At 37.8% G+C, this 19,040-nt stretch overlaps 2 protein-coding genes and 1 long non-coding RNA gene across 8 annotated transcripts in view; 2 read left to right on the forward strand and 1 right to left on the reverse strand.

The window, feature by feature from the left end:
* The window catches only part of LOC128889266 (vesicular glutamate transporter 2-like), a 25,995-nt gene extending 13,380 nt beyond the window's left edge, over positions 1 to 12,615 (forward strand). For all 5 annotated transcript variants that reach the window (XM_054146721.1, XM_054146723.1, XM_054146725.1 and 2 more), the window contains 9 exons: positions 231 to 445; positions 2,702 to 2,938; positions 3,476 to 3,560; positions 5,743 to 5,966; positions 8,039 to 8,188; positions 8,261 to 8,393; positions 8,473 to 8,628; positions 8,712 to 8,797; positions 10,296 to 12,615. In XM_054146721.1, coding sequence (XP_054002696.1) covers positions 231 to 445; positions 2,702 to 2,938; positions 3,476 to 3,560; positions 5,743 to 5,966; positions 8,039 to 8,188; positions 8,261 to 8,393; positions 8,473 to 8,628; positions 8,712 to 8,797; positions 10,296 to 10,520 — 1,511 coding nt within the window. In that variant the 3' untranslated portion in view covers positions 10,521 to 12,615. The remainder of the gene's footprint in view (positions 1 to 230; positions 446 to 2,701; positions 2,939 to 3,475; positions 3,561 to 5,742; positions 5,967 to 8,038; positions 8,189 to 8,260; positions 8,394 to 8,472; positions 8,629 to 8,711; positions 8,798 to 10,295) is intronic.
* Positions 11,773 to 16,658, reverse strand: LOC128889280 (uncharacterized). 2 transcript variants are annotated; one of them, XR_008460406.1, is made up of 3 exons: positions 16,530 to 16,658; positions 15,429 to 16,490; positions 11,773 to 14,803 (listed from the first exon to the last, which is right to left on the reverse strand). It is a non-coding gene; the product is annotated as an uncharacterized LOC128889280 (long non-coding RNA). The 2 variants fall into 2 exon arrangements; XR_008460405.1 differs by having other exon boundaries at positions 11,773 to 16,490.
* Positions 16,627 to 18,896, forward strand: LOC128889271 (uncharacterized). Its single transcript, XM_054146732.1, has 3 exons — positions 16,627 to 16,743; positions 16,831 to 16,965; positions 17,828 to 18,896. Exons 1-3 carry the CDS (start codon positions 16,739 to 16,741, stop codon positions 18,540 to 18,542), a joined length of 855 nt encoding a protein of 284 aa, XP_054002707.1. The 5' UTR covers positions 16,627 to 16,738; the 3' UTR covers positions 18,543 to 18,896.
* Positions 18,897 to 19,040: the final 144 nt, after the last annotated feature.

Genomic DNA, 19,040 nt, shown 5'->3' on the forward strand with positions numbered 1-19,040 from the left:
GTACTACGTATCATCCACACGTCAAGGTCCCAAAGTACCATGGAAATATTTTCTTTTTCACCCCCATTTGCTACTCCTCTCAACGCCAAACAACTTACACTCGTGGATACTTATTACTTCGTGAAGTAATCGAAGAGCAAAAAAGAGGAATTCCTTTTTGGTCTATTAGAGATGTTAAACTCGATCGGGGACGATATTCTGCCGATCACAGTGCGTCTTGGCGTTTCCAGACCTGGTGCCAGCGCGGGTGGTGCTGTACATGCTGTCGTTCTCGGGATTCACCGTCTCGTTCATGATGAGGAACGACATAAACATCGCCATGGTTGCGATGGTGAAACCGCCACCATCCACGATCAACGACAGCGTAATCCAAGAGACGTCTCAGTACTGTTACGTAACACCGGATGCCTCGTTCGCTAACAACAACACGTTGACCAGAGACGAGGTAGAGTGGACGAGTGCATATGAAATTGCATTGCATGCGAAATCCTCTCTTTGCTTTGCATCTCTATAATCCTAGAGTACGTCGAAATTACAAGTACGCGTTAAATGTTAAATGGAAAGAGCTAGTATTCCTTTACTGTCTTCTGGGAACCGAAGATGTTTCATGTAATGCTTTAACAGGCTATTGTTCCTCGGAGGAACGATCATTGATCAGTTCTAAGGGATATCTTGAGATATCTGCTGGGTCATCTTTGTGCAAACTTTCTTGGGAACACCCTTGTCACTGGAAATCACTTAAAGATTAATACGAATTTTCATGCTGTATTTATTAATTTAATTATGCGATGGAGCTAGTACAACTTTTTAGAGAACGAGGAGTAAAGTAATCAGATGGTAAAGCTGGGGTAATTTCTGTCTTAAAGTCGAATTTTAATGGGATTGTTCTCCAAATAGTATTTACTAGAGGGTTAAACATCTTTTTCTATGTTACTAAATTTATCATCGAAGTGTCCCGACTCCCCTAATCATCTACTTTAATCACTCCCTCTTGAATTCAAGAAAATCATATAAATACGTTACTCCAGTTTTATTTCATTTCTGTATTGCATCACGTTATTTACAATAGTAGTGTAATACAATAAATACAGGAGTTTTCTTTAAATTATATTTATACAATCTCGCAGATAGAAAATTTAATCAATTAAAATGTATAGACTTTAATTCCGAGCGAATCGAAATAAACAAGCATTTCTTATCCATGTAACCAAATCGCAGAAATTTTTTGTTTAATTTAAGGAAGCATCTTCCTAAATATTTGGAGAAACCACTGATTCTAGCTTCCAAAGAATTTCGGTGGTATACCTCGGAATTCTTGGAAATCGGAAGACGAAAAATTGTTCAAGTTCTCTGTATTTGTTTGTATCATTTTTCCGAGAAATCGGTTCTGCAGGCGCCGCGGCAGAATATCGATTATGGTGATTATGTTACACGGGCCGCTCCGATTACACGGCAACGTAACTGGACGGTTAAGGAACGTGTTCACGTAACGTCACGTGTTTAATCGCCGTGTACGTTCCTTCTATTATGGAACGTCACCGTCTACGGAACTTCGTAATTGGTGACTTCGTGGCGCGCGATAATCTGCACTGCGATTGAACCGATGAAACGATTAGAACAATGATCACGTTACGATCTCTCGGGATCTGAAGGTAGTAATCGAGTTTGTAAATACTTGCGCAACGACCACGCCAATTTATTTAGTAGAATCTGCGAGTCACCATGGTCTCCCATTTTTTCTTTTCCTTACCGAGACTTTGATATATCTTCTGAATTTCAGATTACTTTGGAACTCTTACATTAGTTCAAATCATTATTGACGAATAATCGTGATAAGTTCATCGTGTACTTATGTTTTATTGATGCTATAGGCCTGGGAACGTACACACATTCGTATTCGCGGATTTACACTACTTTCATAATAAATGCTTTTATCGTTCTGTTTAGTAACTAGATTTCGTTCAACACGATCGTAAGGAAATGTGGCTTCGTTGACCCTGAGACTATTTAATAGACATGATTTTTTAAACGAGGCTTGCTGAAACTCCATTTTTTAACTTGTATTTAAACGTACAAACATTTGATTTATTGCTCATTTAGATTCAATGCATAATCTTGTTTATGTCTTCTCTTACCTAGAAATTCATTTGTACATCATTCAATGTGTATTCTATATTATCTTTATAGTGTTGATATTATATCAACTTTTGAATTGTTGAAAGTTGGTAATTGAGTGTCAATAAAATACTGAGTAGGAATTAAAACACAAACGTCAAATTGTTCATGCGTTCAAATACACATTGATGCATGGAAACGATTATTAACTCATTCACTGCTGTGATGTTTCGTAGTTCAAATTGATTGCAACTACTCAAGGGATAAGTTTATAGCCTTTGGTTCTTGTACGAATACTTATTACACTGACTGTATATACTAAAGTTTGAAAACGGTCGTTTGACCGGTCGTGGTAGATGTAGTGTTAAAGTTTCCTGGCAGTAAATGGGTTAAAGACACATACCCACGTGCTTGTATCAAGTCCACTCCACATCAGAGTTTCACACTGAAAACTACCCTAACATTCCTGGTTTCACTGCTGTTTCTTTGAGTGGGTTTATTATTGCAATAAGCTTTGTACATAATATTTGCTTCCAATTGCTTCTCATTAAACCTGCTGACCTGTACGACTACGTTTGTCACGCAGGAGCAAGGGGAATTCGAATGGAGTCCAACGATACAGTCAGCCATTAGCGGATCGTTTTATTGGTGCTACATATTATCGCAAGTGGTTGGCGGGGTGCTCACCCAGTACTTTGGCACCAAGACGGTTTTCGGTGGTTCACAGCTGATTACGGCGATTTGCAGCTTGCTCATGCCATCAGCAGCGGGCCTTCACTATGGCGCCATGATTGCTCTCCGTAGCATACAGGGCATCACTAGTGTAAGTACTGAACATGAACGTTGAAAAGATTCGGAATACAATTGGTGTGAGTTCTATGGATAGCACACAAGAATGCTTAGGGTTTCAAGTCGATCTCTTAAGTCCAAGGAACAGTTAACAGTGCTACCTTTAAGCTAAAGAGACACAAAAGGGAAAATCATTTGATAAAATGTGAATGATAGAGGAATAGAATATCAAAGAATAGAAATCAAAATTTGATATTGGATGCGTTTCCAATTTGGATAGGGTCATTCTCTTGCTTAATTTATTATCATCCCAATTGTACTTCTCTTCTCGTGTTCCTAACTTCTGTACATTTATGCATGGAGACGATTACTACAGACACATAGCCACACGCTTGCATCAGTCCACATCACTGTTTCAAACGAGTTTCACACTGCAAACCATCCTACAACAAAATTTAATTTCTAAACAGCGAAACTTCCTAAACACTTCGTACTAACAATAGACATCGGAATGTCCGGTTTGAAATCATCAAATCGCCCGTAAATTGATAAAAAAAACTATTATGTTTAGGGGCTCACATGGCCAGCAATGTACGCCATCGTCGGACATTGGATTCCTCCTGTGGAACGGTCGCGTTTCATGTCGTCCTTCCAAGGTGAGCATCCTCCCTCGAAACGTGCCTTCTCTTCTTTATTCCAGTGAAACTTCGATACGTTCGACGCGATCTCGATCGCAATCTCTTCGTCGGTCTTCCTTATTTTGTTTTACTTGTTTTTTTGTCACGAAACACCTGTGGCGCAGCTGAGAATACTAACGCACGCTTCTTTCAGAAACGGAAAACGGAAGTTCGAATGAGAAGAGCTATCGTCTCTGCTCCGAACGTTTATGCTTTCAGTTAAAATTCACGGTTCCGGACCCAAGAGCCACGTGTATCAAGTCGTATACGAGTTCACACGTTCACGCGCGGATGAGATTGTATCATTCACTCTGTTCTGATTGGTTTAAGCTCCACGTGGTTGCATTCGCCGGACCGAGGGGTATACTCAACAGCGACCGCTCAACAGCATGAGAATGGCTGAGTATACTTCCAGCTGGTAGAATCAGCCAGGCTCGAGGAACACGTTTTCGTGATACTGTTGCTCTTTCCACAACGTTCTGTATGTGTCGGTGCTGCATCTACGGAATATCTCTACTTGTCACTCTCTGTATCTCTTTCTCTCTGTATTTGTTTACGACGAGCAAAAAATCCGGTCATCCGTGTCACTCAAACTTTCCTAGATACACTCGTTGCGCCAGACATGAGCAAAATTTTACTCGAGTAAAAGAACTTCTAATTTTTTAGTTTATATTTTCGAAACTAAGATTCTATGAATAAACTGTAAATACAGAGAAGTTTCGTCTCGTCATCCCGTACAAGCTGATATATCTTTAAAAAGTGATTTAGCGAATACGTACATTTGTCTGAGCCTATTTTTTGAGCGCGTATATACAGAGTTTCCACAAAATGTTGGAGGTCCTCGAAAGGGGTGGTTCGGATGGTGTTGTGAAACAACCTTTTCCTTAGCAAAAATGTTGTCCGAGGCTTCGTTAAGGAGATATTAATAGAAAAAGTATGCCGCTGAAGCGCCCGCAGTAGTACGAGCGCGGCCGTCTAGGACTAGCCTATTCTACTGCGGCCGCTCCACCGGCATACTCGCGATAGTATGCGAGCGCGAGCCGTCTGGAGCTAGCCTATACTACTGCGGGCGCTCCACCGGCATACTCACGCTCTGATTGATCGGGGTTTTCTATTAATATCTCCTTAATCCCTCTTGAAAAATATTAAAAATAATATCACCCATTTTAAGGACCTCCAAAATTTTTGGGACACTCTGTATACGCCCTTCGCAGTCAAAGGGTTAATTAAGTTTCTACTAATCAAAGTAACTTGACACGTTCTACTCAAGTTCTGTACTTCAATGTTTAATTTTCATTCAACAAGTAACGAATAAACTGTGTATTACTCATTGGAATTTTTTACCTACACGAGAATTTGCTCATCTCTGCGACGAACGTAACTTCGCAGCGAAACCGTTACGATACGTTTTCGTTTTATCTCCCTTTTTTTCGTTTCAAAGCGTCGAAGGAGTACGCGGGCTAGCCTTGGTGCGTGTAAAATCGTGCATCCCTTTACTGCCATGAATGACTTGTTGATTATATTGTCTTCGTACGTCATTTTATTATTGTTTATCATTTGACGTAGCAGCAAAGGGACGCATGTTCATATAAGCCACCATGAAACGCTGTACCATGTTAATAATCAAGGCTGGATTTTGAAAAACTGTTGTCATTGAATTTTCGAAACCGAATCGACGAAGATAATCGCTCTCTGTTAGGAATTCACGTATGCAGGTCTCGAGTTTTCTGTTCAATTCTGTGAAGCTTGAAGGGGAATCTTTTAAGACTCCACATACGTAAATTCTTTGGAAATATTCCCGTTATTTCAACATTTCGAACGCGATCACGATTAATCGAAAGAAATCCAGTATGAGAATAGTATATCGCTGATTGTCGGAAAGCAGGCTGTAAGCTCTTCCGCTCTTGATATATTTTCAGGTATAGTAGTTTCATTGTCCCATTGTAGCAGCCTCGACGTGCATTCACCCTCATCCCCTCGTACTAAGTCTCTACTTGAATCGCTTTACAGGGTGAAATATAGCGCCACCGCTGAAGAGCGATCGTCGCCACGCATGAATCGTACACGAGCCAAGGCGAAGCCATTCGACAAGCATCATGTTTCAGCTTCCTTCCGGGTCGTGGGGTGAGCCACTCCTAACGTCTAGATTATCTATATTCAGGGTTCAGCTTCGGCATCGGGATAACCTATCCACTGTGCGGATTTATCATCGCTCACTTCGGCTGGAGAGTGGTCTTCTACACGACAGGCAGCATCGGCATACTATGGTGCCTTTTCTGGTACTTCTACGCCTTCGATACGCCAGCGGAGCATCCGAGAATATCTCAGCAGGAGCTACGGTATATTCAAGGAAGCGTCGGGAATCAAGTTCTCGGGACGAACGAGGTACTTTATTCTTTTCCATGGTGACGTTAACATATTAAGGACCGCTAAGAAACCTGTAAGACATACATCTAAGACCGCACACTGGAGAAAACTTCTACGTTACTAAAATCATCATAACTTAGTTATTTATGAAGCAATTTTTGTGGAACTTTCAGAAATTGTACAATAGGATGCATTTTAGGCATTATTAGAAAAAGTTTATTTGAAAATTAATTTTAGCAAAGTTGGTAGTATTTTGTGGAGTATAATGTTCTGTGAAACAGAGGTAGTCTGCGAAAGCGTGAAGCACCGGCAAATAAGCGAAGAAAACATGAAGGCAGTCGAGATTAATACATTGACTATTCATGAAAATACTTAAATAGACAAAGTAGACACAATGTATCAAAGTAGGTGACATTTAAAGACAGCGTGTAGAAAACACAAAGGATTATTTCGTGATCATCCGTCCGTCGTAACAGATGGGACGCGCAAGAAAACTCGTGAGCAGTCCTTAATGTGTTAATATATCGCAGACAGAAGTGTTCCTTCTATCAACCCCTTCAGTCGTATCGTATCATAGAATGAACGATACTGTGACGGAATACAAACTCCCCTCGTTCTCCCAGGTAACAGAATCGTATAAAAGTTGATTTAGAATATACATATGTGACGACACTTGTGGGTGATCAGCACCACTTGATTTTAATGATACATTTGAGATTTTATACCTAAGAATAGTTTCTTGGATTGGAAAGTTTAAATGATTCAGTAAACGTCTCTGGGAAATACTTATTAGACCTTTACGTGTTTCAATCCTGAACTGTTAGGGTATAATAAAAAAAAATAAAGCAAACGTATAGATCCTACCGCAGCAGGTGAATTCACTGTTTATTGGCAACTTCTTACACTGATTTCACAGTTAACTTGTAAGTAACATCAATTGCCGAAGGTGATTCGTTCTGTTTCATGGAGAATCTTACAGTACGAATGCTAGGATATATAGTCGCCGTGGTTTATACTTGAATCAAACATATTGTCTACATGTTTTAAATAGCTATTACATTGCAAAATTTGAGGCGAAATTGTTAATTCCTTAGAAGATTAACGTACCAATTCAACTTTAACTAGATTCCAATCCCAGTTTTCCTCCTGCTGTTACCAGCTAAGGAGTGGTCGAGAATGTTGAATGTCACGCTCAAACTGTAGGCGTCAATGAGTGTGAAGGAACTGTAGAATACAGGTCGTATCTAATCAGAAATTCAATGACCTTCTCCGGTGATTTATCCTATCCTTTCAAGTCTACCTACTAGATATCATAAATTGGCACTCCACATATTTTTCCACGAATTTAAAACGCATTTTGTATTGACATATACTATTCATATGTCTACGAGGTTCAAAAATGTTTTAAACATCTCTGGCCAATTAAGCTTTGATTTGTTTGAATCCTTAACTGGTAGGATACTTGTATGTGATTATTGTTCGCATCAAATGAATACACTATTTATTGGCAACCTGTTATACCACATTTCCACATTTTAATTATTCATACCACGTTTACATAGATTACATGCTTGTGCAGACAAAATATTCCTGTTTCCTCCGCGGAAGTTTAATCCTTTGCACTCGGAGTCATTTTGTTACAGAGTATGTAAACAGAAATCATGTCATATTGCATAATATAACTCGTAAAGCGTGTAATTTACTGTGATACTTGAGCTTGTATGAATCGTTAGACATTGAGGAATATAGATATTTATGTCAAAAATCAAAATTTTGTACTCTTCTGATATGAGATAATGTGTAAAACAGTCATAGATATGCATTGATAGTTTTTATCTTTTAAGTTGCAATCTTAGATTTTTCGTGATATTTAAATAGAAACCTTTAAGGAATCGTATACTTTTACAAAACTTACGCTCCCATAAGTTATCCTGTGTAATCACTAATGAAGGTCGACCTGGACTTACGATGCCCTCTCAGAAGAGACATCCGAGTGCAAATGATTAATTGATCCCCTTCTACTAGTCCCATAATCGCAATTTTTCCTCGCCAATTGTCAAGGATGATTCGTTCTCTTTTTTTTTATGAAGAATCTACCAGTACCGTGGAGGTCCATTCTCACTTCGTGGCCAGCCTGGTCGATCGGGATCACCACGTTTGGAAGGATATGGGTGCATTACATCTTCATCATCTCAGGGCCAATGTACATGAAGACAGTTTTGGGATTTAGTATTCAAGCGGTACGTGCTTCGAATACGCGTGCACTTCGTGTGATAGTATTATCCTTACAAATGCTATTGCTTTCTTTTCAGAACGGTGTCCTCTCAGGCTTACCGTTCATCTGCAGCTACTTTAGCTCCGTTTTGTTCTGCTACGTGGCCGACGTCCTTGTCACGCGACAGATCATGTCGCTCACAAACGTTCGCAAGGTGTTTACTGCCGCCTGTACGTATCTTTGTTCGAAAAAATTGGGGGTACTCTTAATTTTATAGTTTTGTAACAATTGCGTCGCTCCTTTTTACAGCACAAGTAGCTCCTGGTATTATGTTGGTGTTGATCGGCTACTTGGGCTGTGACATAGTCCTCGTTTTAGTGGTGTGGTTCATAGCTGTTACCCTTATCACTGCTGCCTATGCGGGGGCAATGGCAAGCATCGTTGATATCGCGCCAAATTTCGCTGGTGAGCTGGATACAATCGCTAGACGTTGTCGATCGATGATTCCAAGTGTAACGTTTGTTTTTTGTTTTGTTGATTGCTTGCAGGTCCGATACTGGCGTTCGCGCAGACAATACACATGACCGCGAGCTTCCTGTCCCCGGTTGTAGCTGGCCTGCTCACTCAGGAAAGCGTAAGTGAAATTTTGTTCAGTCTCAGTCTCGTAACGGAATCTTCACCATGCTGATTTCATTAACCCCTTGATATACAATGGCAAGTTGGAGTCTATTCATTTTATGTGCCAGTATATTAACTATTAAATTATTAAATTATTATTTTGTATAAAAATTGAAATTTCAAAGTAAAATGTACTCTTTCTCAGCTTCCATGTCACTGTTAAGTTAAGCGAAATTAAATAATATCTTTTGAATGCATCAAGTTACGTTTCATTTGTACGTCAAGGGATTGAACTCAATCATTAGTCGAATCAGGCAACCATTTGTGCATAAATATATTTATTCAGAATTTTGTTGACTTAATGACCTAAAGCTACGTGTAAAAGTTAATTGATTGGTTTGTGAAAATAATTCCTCTTCCCTTTTTCTAAGTATTATGCAACGTGGAGCTAATATTCTCGCCATTAGATATAAGGCTATAATATTCATAAGTTAATTTTATACTTGTCTTTAGCGTGTGCCTCCTTCCACTTGGCTCATTGTATCATTTGTTTAAAATAAATTTAGATATTCTTTTTATACCACTGAAGATGATCCAACAAATTCAGGTTGAGAATATTCTGAATAACTATATTTAGAAATATATTTAGAAAAGATTGCTTCGACTGAGAAACTTTTGAGATTGTCGTCGCACACGCAATATTTCATTCCATTTCCTTAACCTTTTGCGGACTACGGCCGTACATATGCGTTCGACGAAAATAATTGATAGAGCCGAAAGACTCATCATATGTGACTCATATGTGTTCCGCAGAAAGAATTACTGTGGTCGTTGCAGCTAACATTAAAAAAAGAAACGTTTCTACTGAAATGTGCGCTGGTAATTTCGCCCCGTCCGCAAAGGTTTAGAACAATTCCTGGACACCGCTATATATGTTTTCTTTCCTATAGAAACCGCTGTTCTAAATCCTGTTCAATTTTTATTACATAACCATGTGTTCTTAATTGGCATGTTTTAAAAAAATAAAATCACGATAATTGAACCACTAGTGTCATACGTATTAAATTACTTCGAATGATGACTTTGTTGTTATCGATACACCACAGCGGAAATCAAATTCCTTGCCTTCCTGATTCACTTTTGGTGATATCAGAATTTAGGGAATGAAAGTTCCAATTTTTTACTGTGTAGATCGTATAGATCTCAGAATCCAATTCCTTGTCTCCAATTGTCTTATCTATCCTCGCAGTGCTTGGTAACCTGGTAGCTTTCACTCTTGCCATTTCATCCCACTTGCAAACCTTGCCTTTATGAAGCGAATTAGTTCAGAGAATGAAAGTTTCAATTTATGTCCGCGTCGTATCGATCTCGCAATCCAGTTCCTTCTCTATCCACGCTTGGCAACCTAATAGACTTCGCTGTTGGCATTTCATCGCATCCGCAAACCTTGGCTTTACAATGTGGGATCAGTTGAAGGAATCGATCGCGCGAATAACGAAAAATTAATTTCACAGCAAGCCCTCGATGCATGGAGGAAAGTGTTCGGCGTGACTGCATGCGTCGCGTGCGGCACGTACATTGTCTATCAGATATTTGGAACGGGCGATATCCAAGCGTGGAACTATCCCGACCAGAAGTATCCGCAGTCGGTGCAAGAAGATTCTCAGCCCTTGAACGAGACGTCCCAAAAGAACGGGAAAATCGTTAAATCCCGATCGAACGTTTCCGAGGAAGCGTAACGGATGCGTGAAACGCACGAATTGTGATCTGTGTCAAAACATATACTTCTCACTTGATCTCGAGAAGGACGAAATAGTCGGACCTCTGTACGTGGGATACACATCTATTTTTTCGTGACGTCGCTGTATCTATGTAAATAAACCCGTAGTAGACGCGAGAGAGGCGATTATATATGTCAGGGTATGTACATTGTAACTTTTGAAGAATAGTTCTGTGAGGATGTTGCTACAGTTTTCATTTTCTTCTTCTGTTACGTACTTTTCGCAAAGGTGTGTCGTGGTGAAAGCACAAATACCCGCAGCGCTAATTACTTATTTCAGCCATGACCTTAAGCGATCACCTGCTCGCTTATGTTCTCTGTGATGAAAACCTTTTTTACTTATCGAGACACCTCAACCATCGTAGTCGAAACGAGATCGTATGGATACTCGAGGCCGCTGCCTCGATCACATTGGGTACCTACCTAACCTATTCGCGTAGAAGTAAGCGTGCAAAGGAGAAGTGACCTTGAGCTATCGATTAATATCGTTCGAATCTTAGTAAATATCTATAGAAGGAATGGATCTTGTCGAAGCATTAAACCAACAGCTCCCAAGCCAATAGAAACACCCCTAGTTTCTTTTTATCCTACAATAATTTCCGTATTTAAGGTTCATATTTGTAACCAATCACCTGATGCTAGGAATTAAAATTTGATGTTTTTCGAAGAGAAGACTGATGGACGATTTTTCTTACAGTAACAAAAGCCTGAATGTTTGGGAGCTGTTGCTTTACATTTTTGCATTCGTTTAAACGCATCAGAGATTAAGTTACAAATCAACGACGATGATATCGTGAGATTCATTTTTCTCGTTTCTTTTTGTTCGTCGAGAGTGAAAGCATACACTCCAGAAGGTCCTTTTTTTGGTAGATTGTTCCACGTAACGTGTAAGTAAAAACATCTCTACAATGTTGCCGGTGTTATTTTATTAACCCTTTAGATATGCCGTGCAAAAAGAGATGTTTGCATAAATTCCGTGTTATCTGTACTTACGCCATGTTTGCAATGAAGTTTGCAGCTCCACGAACGTCGAATAGGTCATAAAAAAAAAGGAGAAAAGTACAATGTACAAAAACAAATGACAGATAGAGAAGTTATACTATACTGATTAGTGCCTTCCGTTAGGCACGGTTCTCGATCATTTCTACGTTTCTTTTACAAAATAGATCGGACACAAAAGCCTTAGGCGCAAGTAGTTTACTTAATTAGTACTTAATATTTTCATTACGTCACCGTTGATTCGATCATAATTTACCAGTCACTGCTCTGTAAAATGCAAACATTTACGAAAGAAAATATGCAAAAAGAAACGTTTCTCTCTCTCTCTCTCTCTCTCTCTCTCTCTCTCTCTCTCTCTCTCTGTCTCTCTTTCTCCGGAACTATCTCTTTTCTTTTTTAGCTTGAAACTTAATGATTCCATTCGTAAGGTACACAAAGTTAAGAAATGATCCTTGCAAGTATTGTAATTTTAATTATTTTTATACTGGCCCCGTTTAGGTACGATAACGATAAGCCACGTTGTTTTCTTTGTTCGTTATTTATAAGCGAGTACTTTAAGTTACATGCGAATACTTAACAGTCTATAAGAAACGAATTGATATACACTGTAATACTAAATAAAATGAAAACAATTCAGCGCGTTAACTATGCGCGCGCGACGGATACAGGTTGTACATTCAGGGCAGAGCCAGACTTTTCATCGACAATTCTTATTCTACTCTGCGTTCCTTCGATCTTGCGAACAATTCTATTTTTAATTTACAATTGTCTATGTGTACACTTCAACGTCCTTCGTGAGCCATGCGCCAGTCACGCGTCACTTCAGTCATCGGTATCATCTCAAAGTGTAATTCGAAATTGCGTTACGTTGTAATCGCGATAATCGTCGACTGACAGCTCGGAAACTATCGATGGACCACGAGTGTTTTTCAAACTAAATTGCACTACTTTGTAACAAAAATTGATCTAACGCCACGAAATTCGTGGCGCGTATTTATTGATACGGAAATGTATGTAAATGAAACAAATATACAATTACATATTATTTCACTAAGTGAACTGTCTTTTTAACTAGGAAACTCATTATCCAGGAATGTTATCATAAAATCAGGAGTTTTTTAATAGAAGTCAACAGAACTGATAGACACTTTTGATTAGTCAATCAATACCGACACTTGCGTCACACGTTTTTGTATAATTTTAATAATACAGATATCTCGAGATCGAGCGTACAAGCAATGAAATTTCTACACGTCTTTGAATAGCATAAAAACAATCGAAAGATAAGTCGAGCAAATGACCTGACGAATGCGATAAAAGATCGCAGATAAAAAATCAATTTGCGCAATTCATTTATCTTTTCAAGGTATCGCGACGCACTTTGTTGCAGGTTTCATCAAAAAATAGACTTCAACGAGCCTTGTCAAACAATGGCAGATAAAGAATGTACTGTATGTTTAAGAAATTTGTTAGGCCACTATTACAGGAAAGCAGCGATAATCTCGTGAAATGATTCCTAAAATAAAGCTACCATTACATAATGTTCGTATCTTGTGACAACAGAAAGTATACAGTGTTAAATCGAGACATGAAAGCTCGTAAAAGAAGATACATCGAGAAATTCGCTATTATTACGTCCGATAAGAATGTAATTGTACTCCTGATTCAATTTTAATTTGATTCCTCGTGATCTTAAAAGTGCGTATATTAGAAAGTATTACTTCAATTGGTAATGTGACTTTAAGTTTTTCGTATTTTTATCCAGATTTGATGAATTATTTTTATATATTAATTCTTTTTCTTTCAAGGCGGTATTCTAGTTTAGAACTTTCTAAATATCGATTTTGTTTTTGCATTTTCTCAAAGTGTAAACCTTTGAAAATATATCTGTCGAAGGATTTGGAATGAAAATGGTGTCCGCAACAACTTTATCGTTTGCAGTTCATTTGGATACTCTATTTTAAATTTCCTCGCAGTTTTTAGTACAATTTGTTCGTTAGTAATGTGTAAAATGTGCAAAAGTGACATTCATTTTCAACAAGCAAGTACACGAGGATTGAATTTTCATCGGGAACGTAAGTATACGTGTTTGGTATGAAAAACTTTAGAAGGACTATAGAAGATCACTTGTATTACGTTTAATTTTTATTATTTTTACCTGCAAAAAATTGTGTATGTTCATAAAATGTGAATAAATAAGTGTGTAAAACCTTTTATAAAAGTTCCTTATAGATTACAAAAAATCCTTAAAAAAAACTAAAAATTGAAGCTCTAGATTAGAATATTCTTTTAACGCATGTGAGTTTATTATTTAGAAATCTAGATACTAAGATTTCAGATAAAATGGTAGGTAGTGTGTCATCCTTGAAGTATAATTCGTAAAAGGAAAACAGTTTATATTGTTATGAAAATATTAATTTACTACAATTAATGTGTGTCAAGAACAATTTAGGAAGAATGAAGGGTTGTTTTTGCCTTTTAGGAATCTGCATAGACAATTGACTCTTCAGAGTAAATCCTTCTATCTCTTCAATACGTTTTAGATTTTACTTGAAATGTCTCATTGATATTGTCATTGATTGGTACCAAATTTAAATGTATTAGAATGGAACACCCAGTATAAACGCAACGCAAATTCGCTCCAGAAGACAGCCTTCTGCCCAATTGTCCTTCGGATGTTCAAAAATAACGCGAAACGGTTTCGTGTAGATCAGCCTTGGTACTCCCACGCTTAAGCTCGTGACAAATTTACCGAGAATAGCGTTCTCCAGGCCATGGCATAACAACTTTCACCAATAGAGGTTCCCCCGAATATTCTAAGCGGCAGGGATTGAATGAATTGCGCTTGAACTTGTTTATAGTGCCACAGACGGCATCCATCGCGGAAACAATTACACAATCAACTGTTTCAGAAACTTAACACTTGCAGGTATTACAGGGAGAAAAAAAGATCAGTTTTTAAACTTATTTTAACACAATGAGTAAGACTTTCTTTTCCTTTCATATTTAACGTCGCATCAATCGTTGGTTATTAACAATTTTTATGTGGTTATTCGTATTGTTAGATGTTGGACCAAATATGTGCATTTTTACGTAGCTGGATTATTTTGTATAGTTTTTGTAGATTGTATTGTATGTGGAGTGGTTCCGTATTGTTCCAGGTAAATATTATGTTTCCAAGTAGATGTCGATGGATGTATTTTGTATGCCCAATTTTGACTTAATCAGTTTTATTGAAGTGTCCTGTGGGTGAATTGTTCAGAAAAGTCGTCTGATATTTTATGGATTTTTAGTATCTTTTCTATTTTCCATATATTGTTCCATTTCTTGTTGATGCATTCGTATAAGTGAATGAGTAAGACTTGTTTGAAAGTTGACTCAAAGATGGATTGAAATGCCTGACTCAACACGTTGAAGGCCACGTCATCCATATATGAGTGACAGAACTTTTCTTTAAGGAACTTTAACAATTAATTTTAATGGCTAAGGGTTAATGAAAACAAATTTGGATAGAATTCGTAAATCATGATGAAAAAACAAAAATAATAGAAATAGACTCTACAACCCTTTATTCACAAAATTTCGTTTAGTGCTTAGTCTTAGTCATTCGATGACACATGGGACATTTTCAAGACAAAGGCAAAGCTATCGAACCCATTAAATTTAAATTTCATATCTGGTCCATTTTAACTATTTTGTTAGAAACAAATAATTATACTTAAAAAATGATAGACAACCTTTCAGAACGTGTTAAACAGATCTTGTAGATTAAACTGACCTCAATTTGGAACAGTATGAGCATAGTAATCACGTTGCATTTGCTTATAGACTACCTGAATAATTTGACGTAGGGTTTCTAGAAAATTACCTGCGGAATAGAAACATGTTTGTCACATTGTATCCCCATTGAGTGCTCGGTGACGTCAAAACTTGCAAGTACATAGATTAGATATCAAACGACCTAAATATTTCTTCTCCCGTTAGTCTGGTGATAGAAGTCGCAGAAGGAGCTAATGCATCTGAAAGTTGCGATAACAATATTAAAAACAAAAAAAGAGTGAATGAGAAAGCATATCGAAGAAAAAGCCAATAATGAGAGGAGGATGTTCTGCTATTTTGAGCACAGCGACGCTTGTTGAATCAATTACGCTTCATGCGTTGATTGCCTTGGTAGTTTTGAATGAAATGATTCCCCATAGACACCAGCTATGAGATAACTCGTTACTCTTTTCATTTTATCGCGAATATTCAGATTTCAATGCATACTGATTTTTGTTCATCCTTGAAATGCCATTTACACATTATTTACTCGTGGGTGGCAGTTAATGTTTTATCCCTTTCCGAGTTAATTATTTTATTAAATAGAAAACGTAGATATTTTATTTGAAATCTGGGAAATTTAGAATTCTTAGCGAGTGTGTTTTATATGTATTATTATTATTGTTACAGTTCAAGGACAAATAATATCGCAGATTATAAAGTATTAAGTAGCAGTATTTTATTTTTCTGTAGCTCTAAAAGCTCCGTAGAGTCCCAGATGTGTCACCTGGAAACATGTGATAAAAAAAGTATATTGAGTTTCTCATAACGATCTAAGCATACGCCATCACAGTAATGTTGAACTCTTTAATATGAATGGAAACTAAAAAAGATGAAAATAAAATTGCATTGTTACATTATTTTTGAAAAAAATCTATCACTACGCTATTTTCTAATATTTTTCAAAACAATATTTAACAATATATACTTCAAGATGTGTATGTTCGCGTATTCAAATTTGAACTTTTTCCGGTAGATAGTTTTCGCGTTAAAAATTCCCAAAAATTGGCCTGTCTTATAGAACAAATGCTAGATTTACGCTTTAGAGTTAACGGGATAAAAGGATCGATCTTCCAGTTTGAAATTTGAAGTTTACGTATCCTGAAGCTGCCTGAGAGCTGGATGCCCCGTTTAGGATCGATTTCGCGACGATATCGGCGCCGATATCGCCAATCTTCTTCGCGGGCCACGCAAACGCTAGAACACACCACGTATGTTTATCGAGATATCAACCGGAGGACACGTATAAGATATAAGGGAGCCAGCGAACGGCAGTCAGTGTTGTGCTGGATTGTGCATTCGATCATACTGTTCATAGAAGCGTAATTATCGATCAGTGATTCCCCAAGCGAAACGAAAATGCGGTGAGAGAAATATTTTAGTATCCTGCTGCGTTCGTGTTAGTTCTTTGTTCGAGCGATGGCTGTTTAATCTTTTCCTGCGTTTCTCAGGATTTGGGTGCTGTTAACCATTCTCGTAATAGTCACGGTGCTAGCCACCGAGGCGTTCGCGAAGAAATCTGGCAAAGAAGCCGAATCCCGCGGTAAGGAAGGCTACAAGAAGAAGAAAGATGTAGCGTACTCAAAGTAAGTATCGTGGCTTCCATTCGTTCAAATAATTTTGATTGAGTGTCCTTTTAATTGAAAACGATGTATGAATTTATTTGTAAAAGTGTTTATTAGAATTATAAAAAGAAGAAATTTACATTATTGGCAAAGTGAAGTATTAAGATCTTGAATTGAATATATCGAGGAATATGCAGTTTTGTATTAAATGGGAAACTTCATTTTGAATCTTTAATTGATTATGCAAATTATGATTCTTTTACTTTCGTTGGTATTTTTGCTAATCTCAATAATTTGAGTATAAACATTGTAGAATAATGTGTAATATCTTGTTTGTAATATTAATAACGTATTCGATGCTAAATGTTAAGTATTAAAGTGCTACTCTATGACGTTATTAACTTAACCTGCAAGCCAAAATGGTTAAAAAATAATCAGTGTAAAAACCAATGTGGTTTAGAAGAATATTCTACGTTACTAATAAGGCAATTGTTTATCACTTTCCAAAAATCCAAAGACTGCAATCCTCGTGTAACTTGTTTCATATTTATTTACATTTTACCTAAAGTAAACCAAAAATAAACATACAAATGAAATAAATTGAAAATGTCAACTGTGTTATCGTCGAAATTAGGTGCACATACCGTACTAAAATTTCCTAACTTCCGTTTACGAAGACTTTGCAGACCAAACCGTAAAATAGCGATGTAATATTAGCATCTCGTGTTTGAGAATGAGTCTCTGGTGCAGACGCATCCGATCCATGCTGAATGAAATAACAATTACGCAACCGTTTTGCGGTCATCTTATCTTCGACTGTCGTCGTGGACTTTGCTCGCATAACGATAGGAGCGATTACTGACACTCGATTCCATTTTTCCAGGGAAGAAAAGTCGAAGGAGAGCGAAGGCAAGAAGCTGCAATCGAAGAAGAGGAGGAGCAGCTCGTCCGAGGGCAAGAACGAAGAGGCGTACTCTGAAAGCAACGTGCAAGCCGAGGACTCCGCGAAACCAGGCAAATCGAAGAACAAGAAGCTGAAGGAAAAGGAAAACGTCGATCCTCGTGAGAACTCGGGCGATGTCCCCAAGGACAAGTCTAAGAAGAAGCAGTCGAAGTATACGGTGGAATCGCAAGATGCCCATCAGAAGAAATCAAAGAAAGCTCCGAAGGACAAGAAACTGAAGGACAAATCTCAAGTCGAAGAGGAGGCTGAGTTGGAGGTCACAAAGAAATCGAAACGAGAAATGGAGAGCAATGACGCTGAAAAGGTTGAAAAAGTAACGAAGAAGGACAAGAAGAAGAAGCTCGAACCGAGGAAAGTTGACGAGGAGACCGTAGTCGAGGAGAAACCAGTAGAAGCTGAAGTGGCCGAACCTAAAGCGAAGCGCACCAAGAAGGACAAGAAGAAGGGTGGAAAAAACAAGCAGGAGAAAAATAGGAAGAAGAGGGAGATAGTCCAGGAAGAAGAACAGGCGGAGGAAGAAACCCTTGCGAATGGTCGACAGGATGACGCAGCTGAGCAGGAAGAGGAACCAAGTTGCCAGAAAGCGGGAGATGAAATGAATGAAGATGGCGCGCAGGGGTGTAACGAAGCGTAAAGTTTGAATGTACGAATAAACGCGACATTTTATAATATCATATCTTGTCAGTGCATCGGTATGTGGATATATGAAGGTTGCGAATCATTGAGATTGTATTATCTATTGATACTAACAAGTATTAATAGAGGTAATGATAAATTACAGATGAACCGATCGGAATGTCACACGTTGATTTACATCACATTTATTTAATCTATGTTTACATCCAGTCATACAAATACACGTAACATTCCTTAATTTCAGGTACCTCATGCTTACTGAAAAAATAAAAAATAAAAAAACGAACAATGTCATTATCCTATGAAATGTATATAGTTATATATCGATGAATAAATATTTTTTATAAATAGATATCACCATTACTCTGAGTACTTGTTAATACAATGACTGCGTATTCTTTGTATTCGTAAATCATACTAAATTAGAAACGTCAGAAACATTTTGAATAAAAATTTAGTAACTTGCTTGGTTCAAAATATAAAAATATTAGGCTTA

Source organism: Hylaeus anthracinus, unplaced genomic scaffold, assembly GCF_026225885.1.
Source record: "Hylaeus anthracinus isolate JK02 unplaced genomic scaffold, UHH_iyHylAnth1.0_haploid 11997, whole genome shotgun sequence".
Classification (NCBI taxonomy): domain Eukaryota; kingdom Metazoa; phylum Arthropoda; class Insecta; order Hymenoptera; family Colletidae; genus Hylaeus; species Hylaeus anthracinus.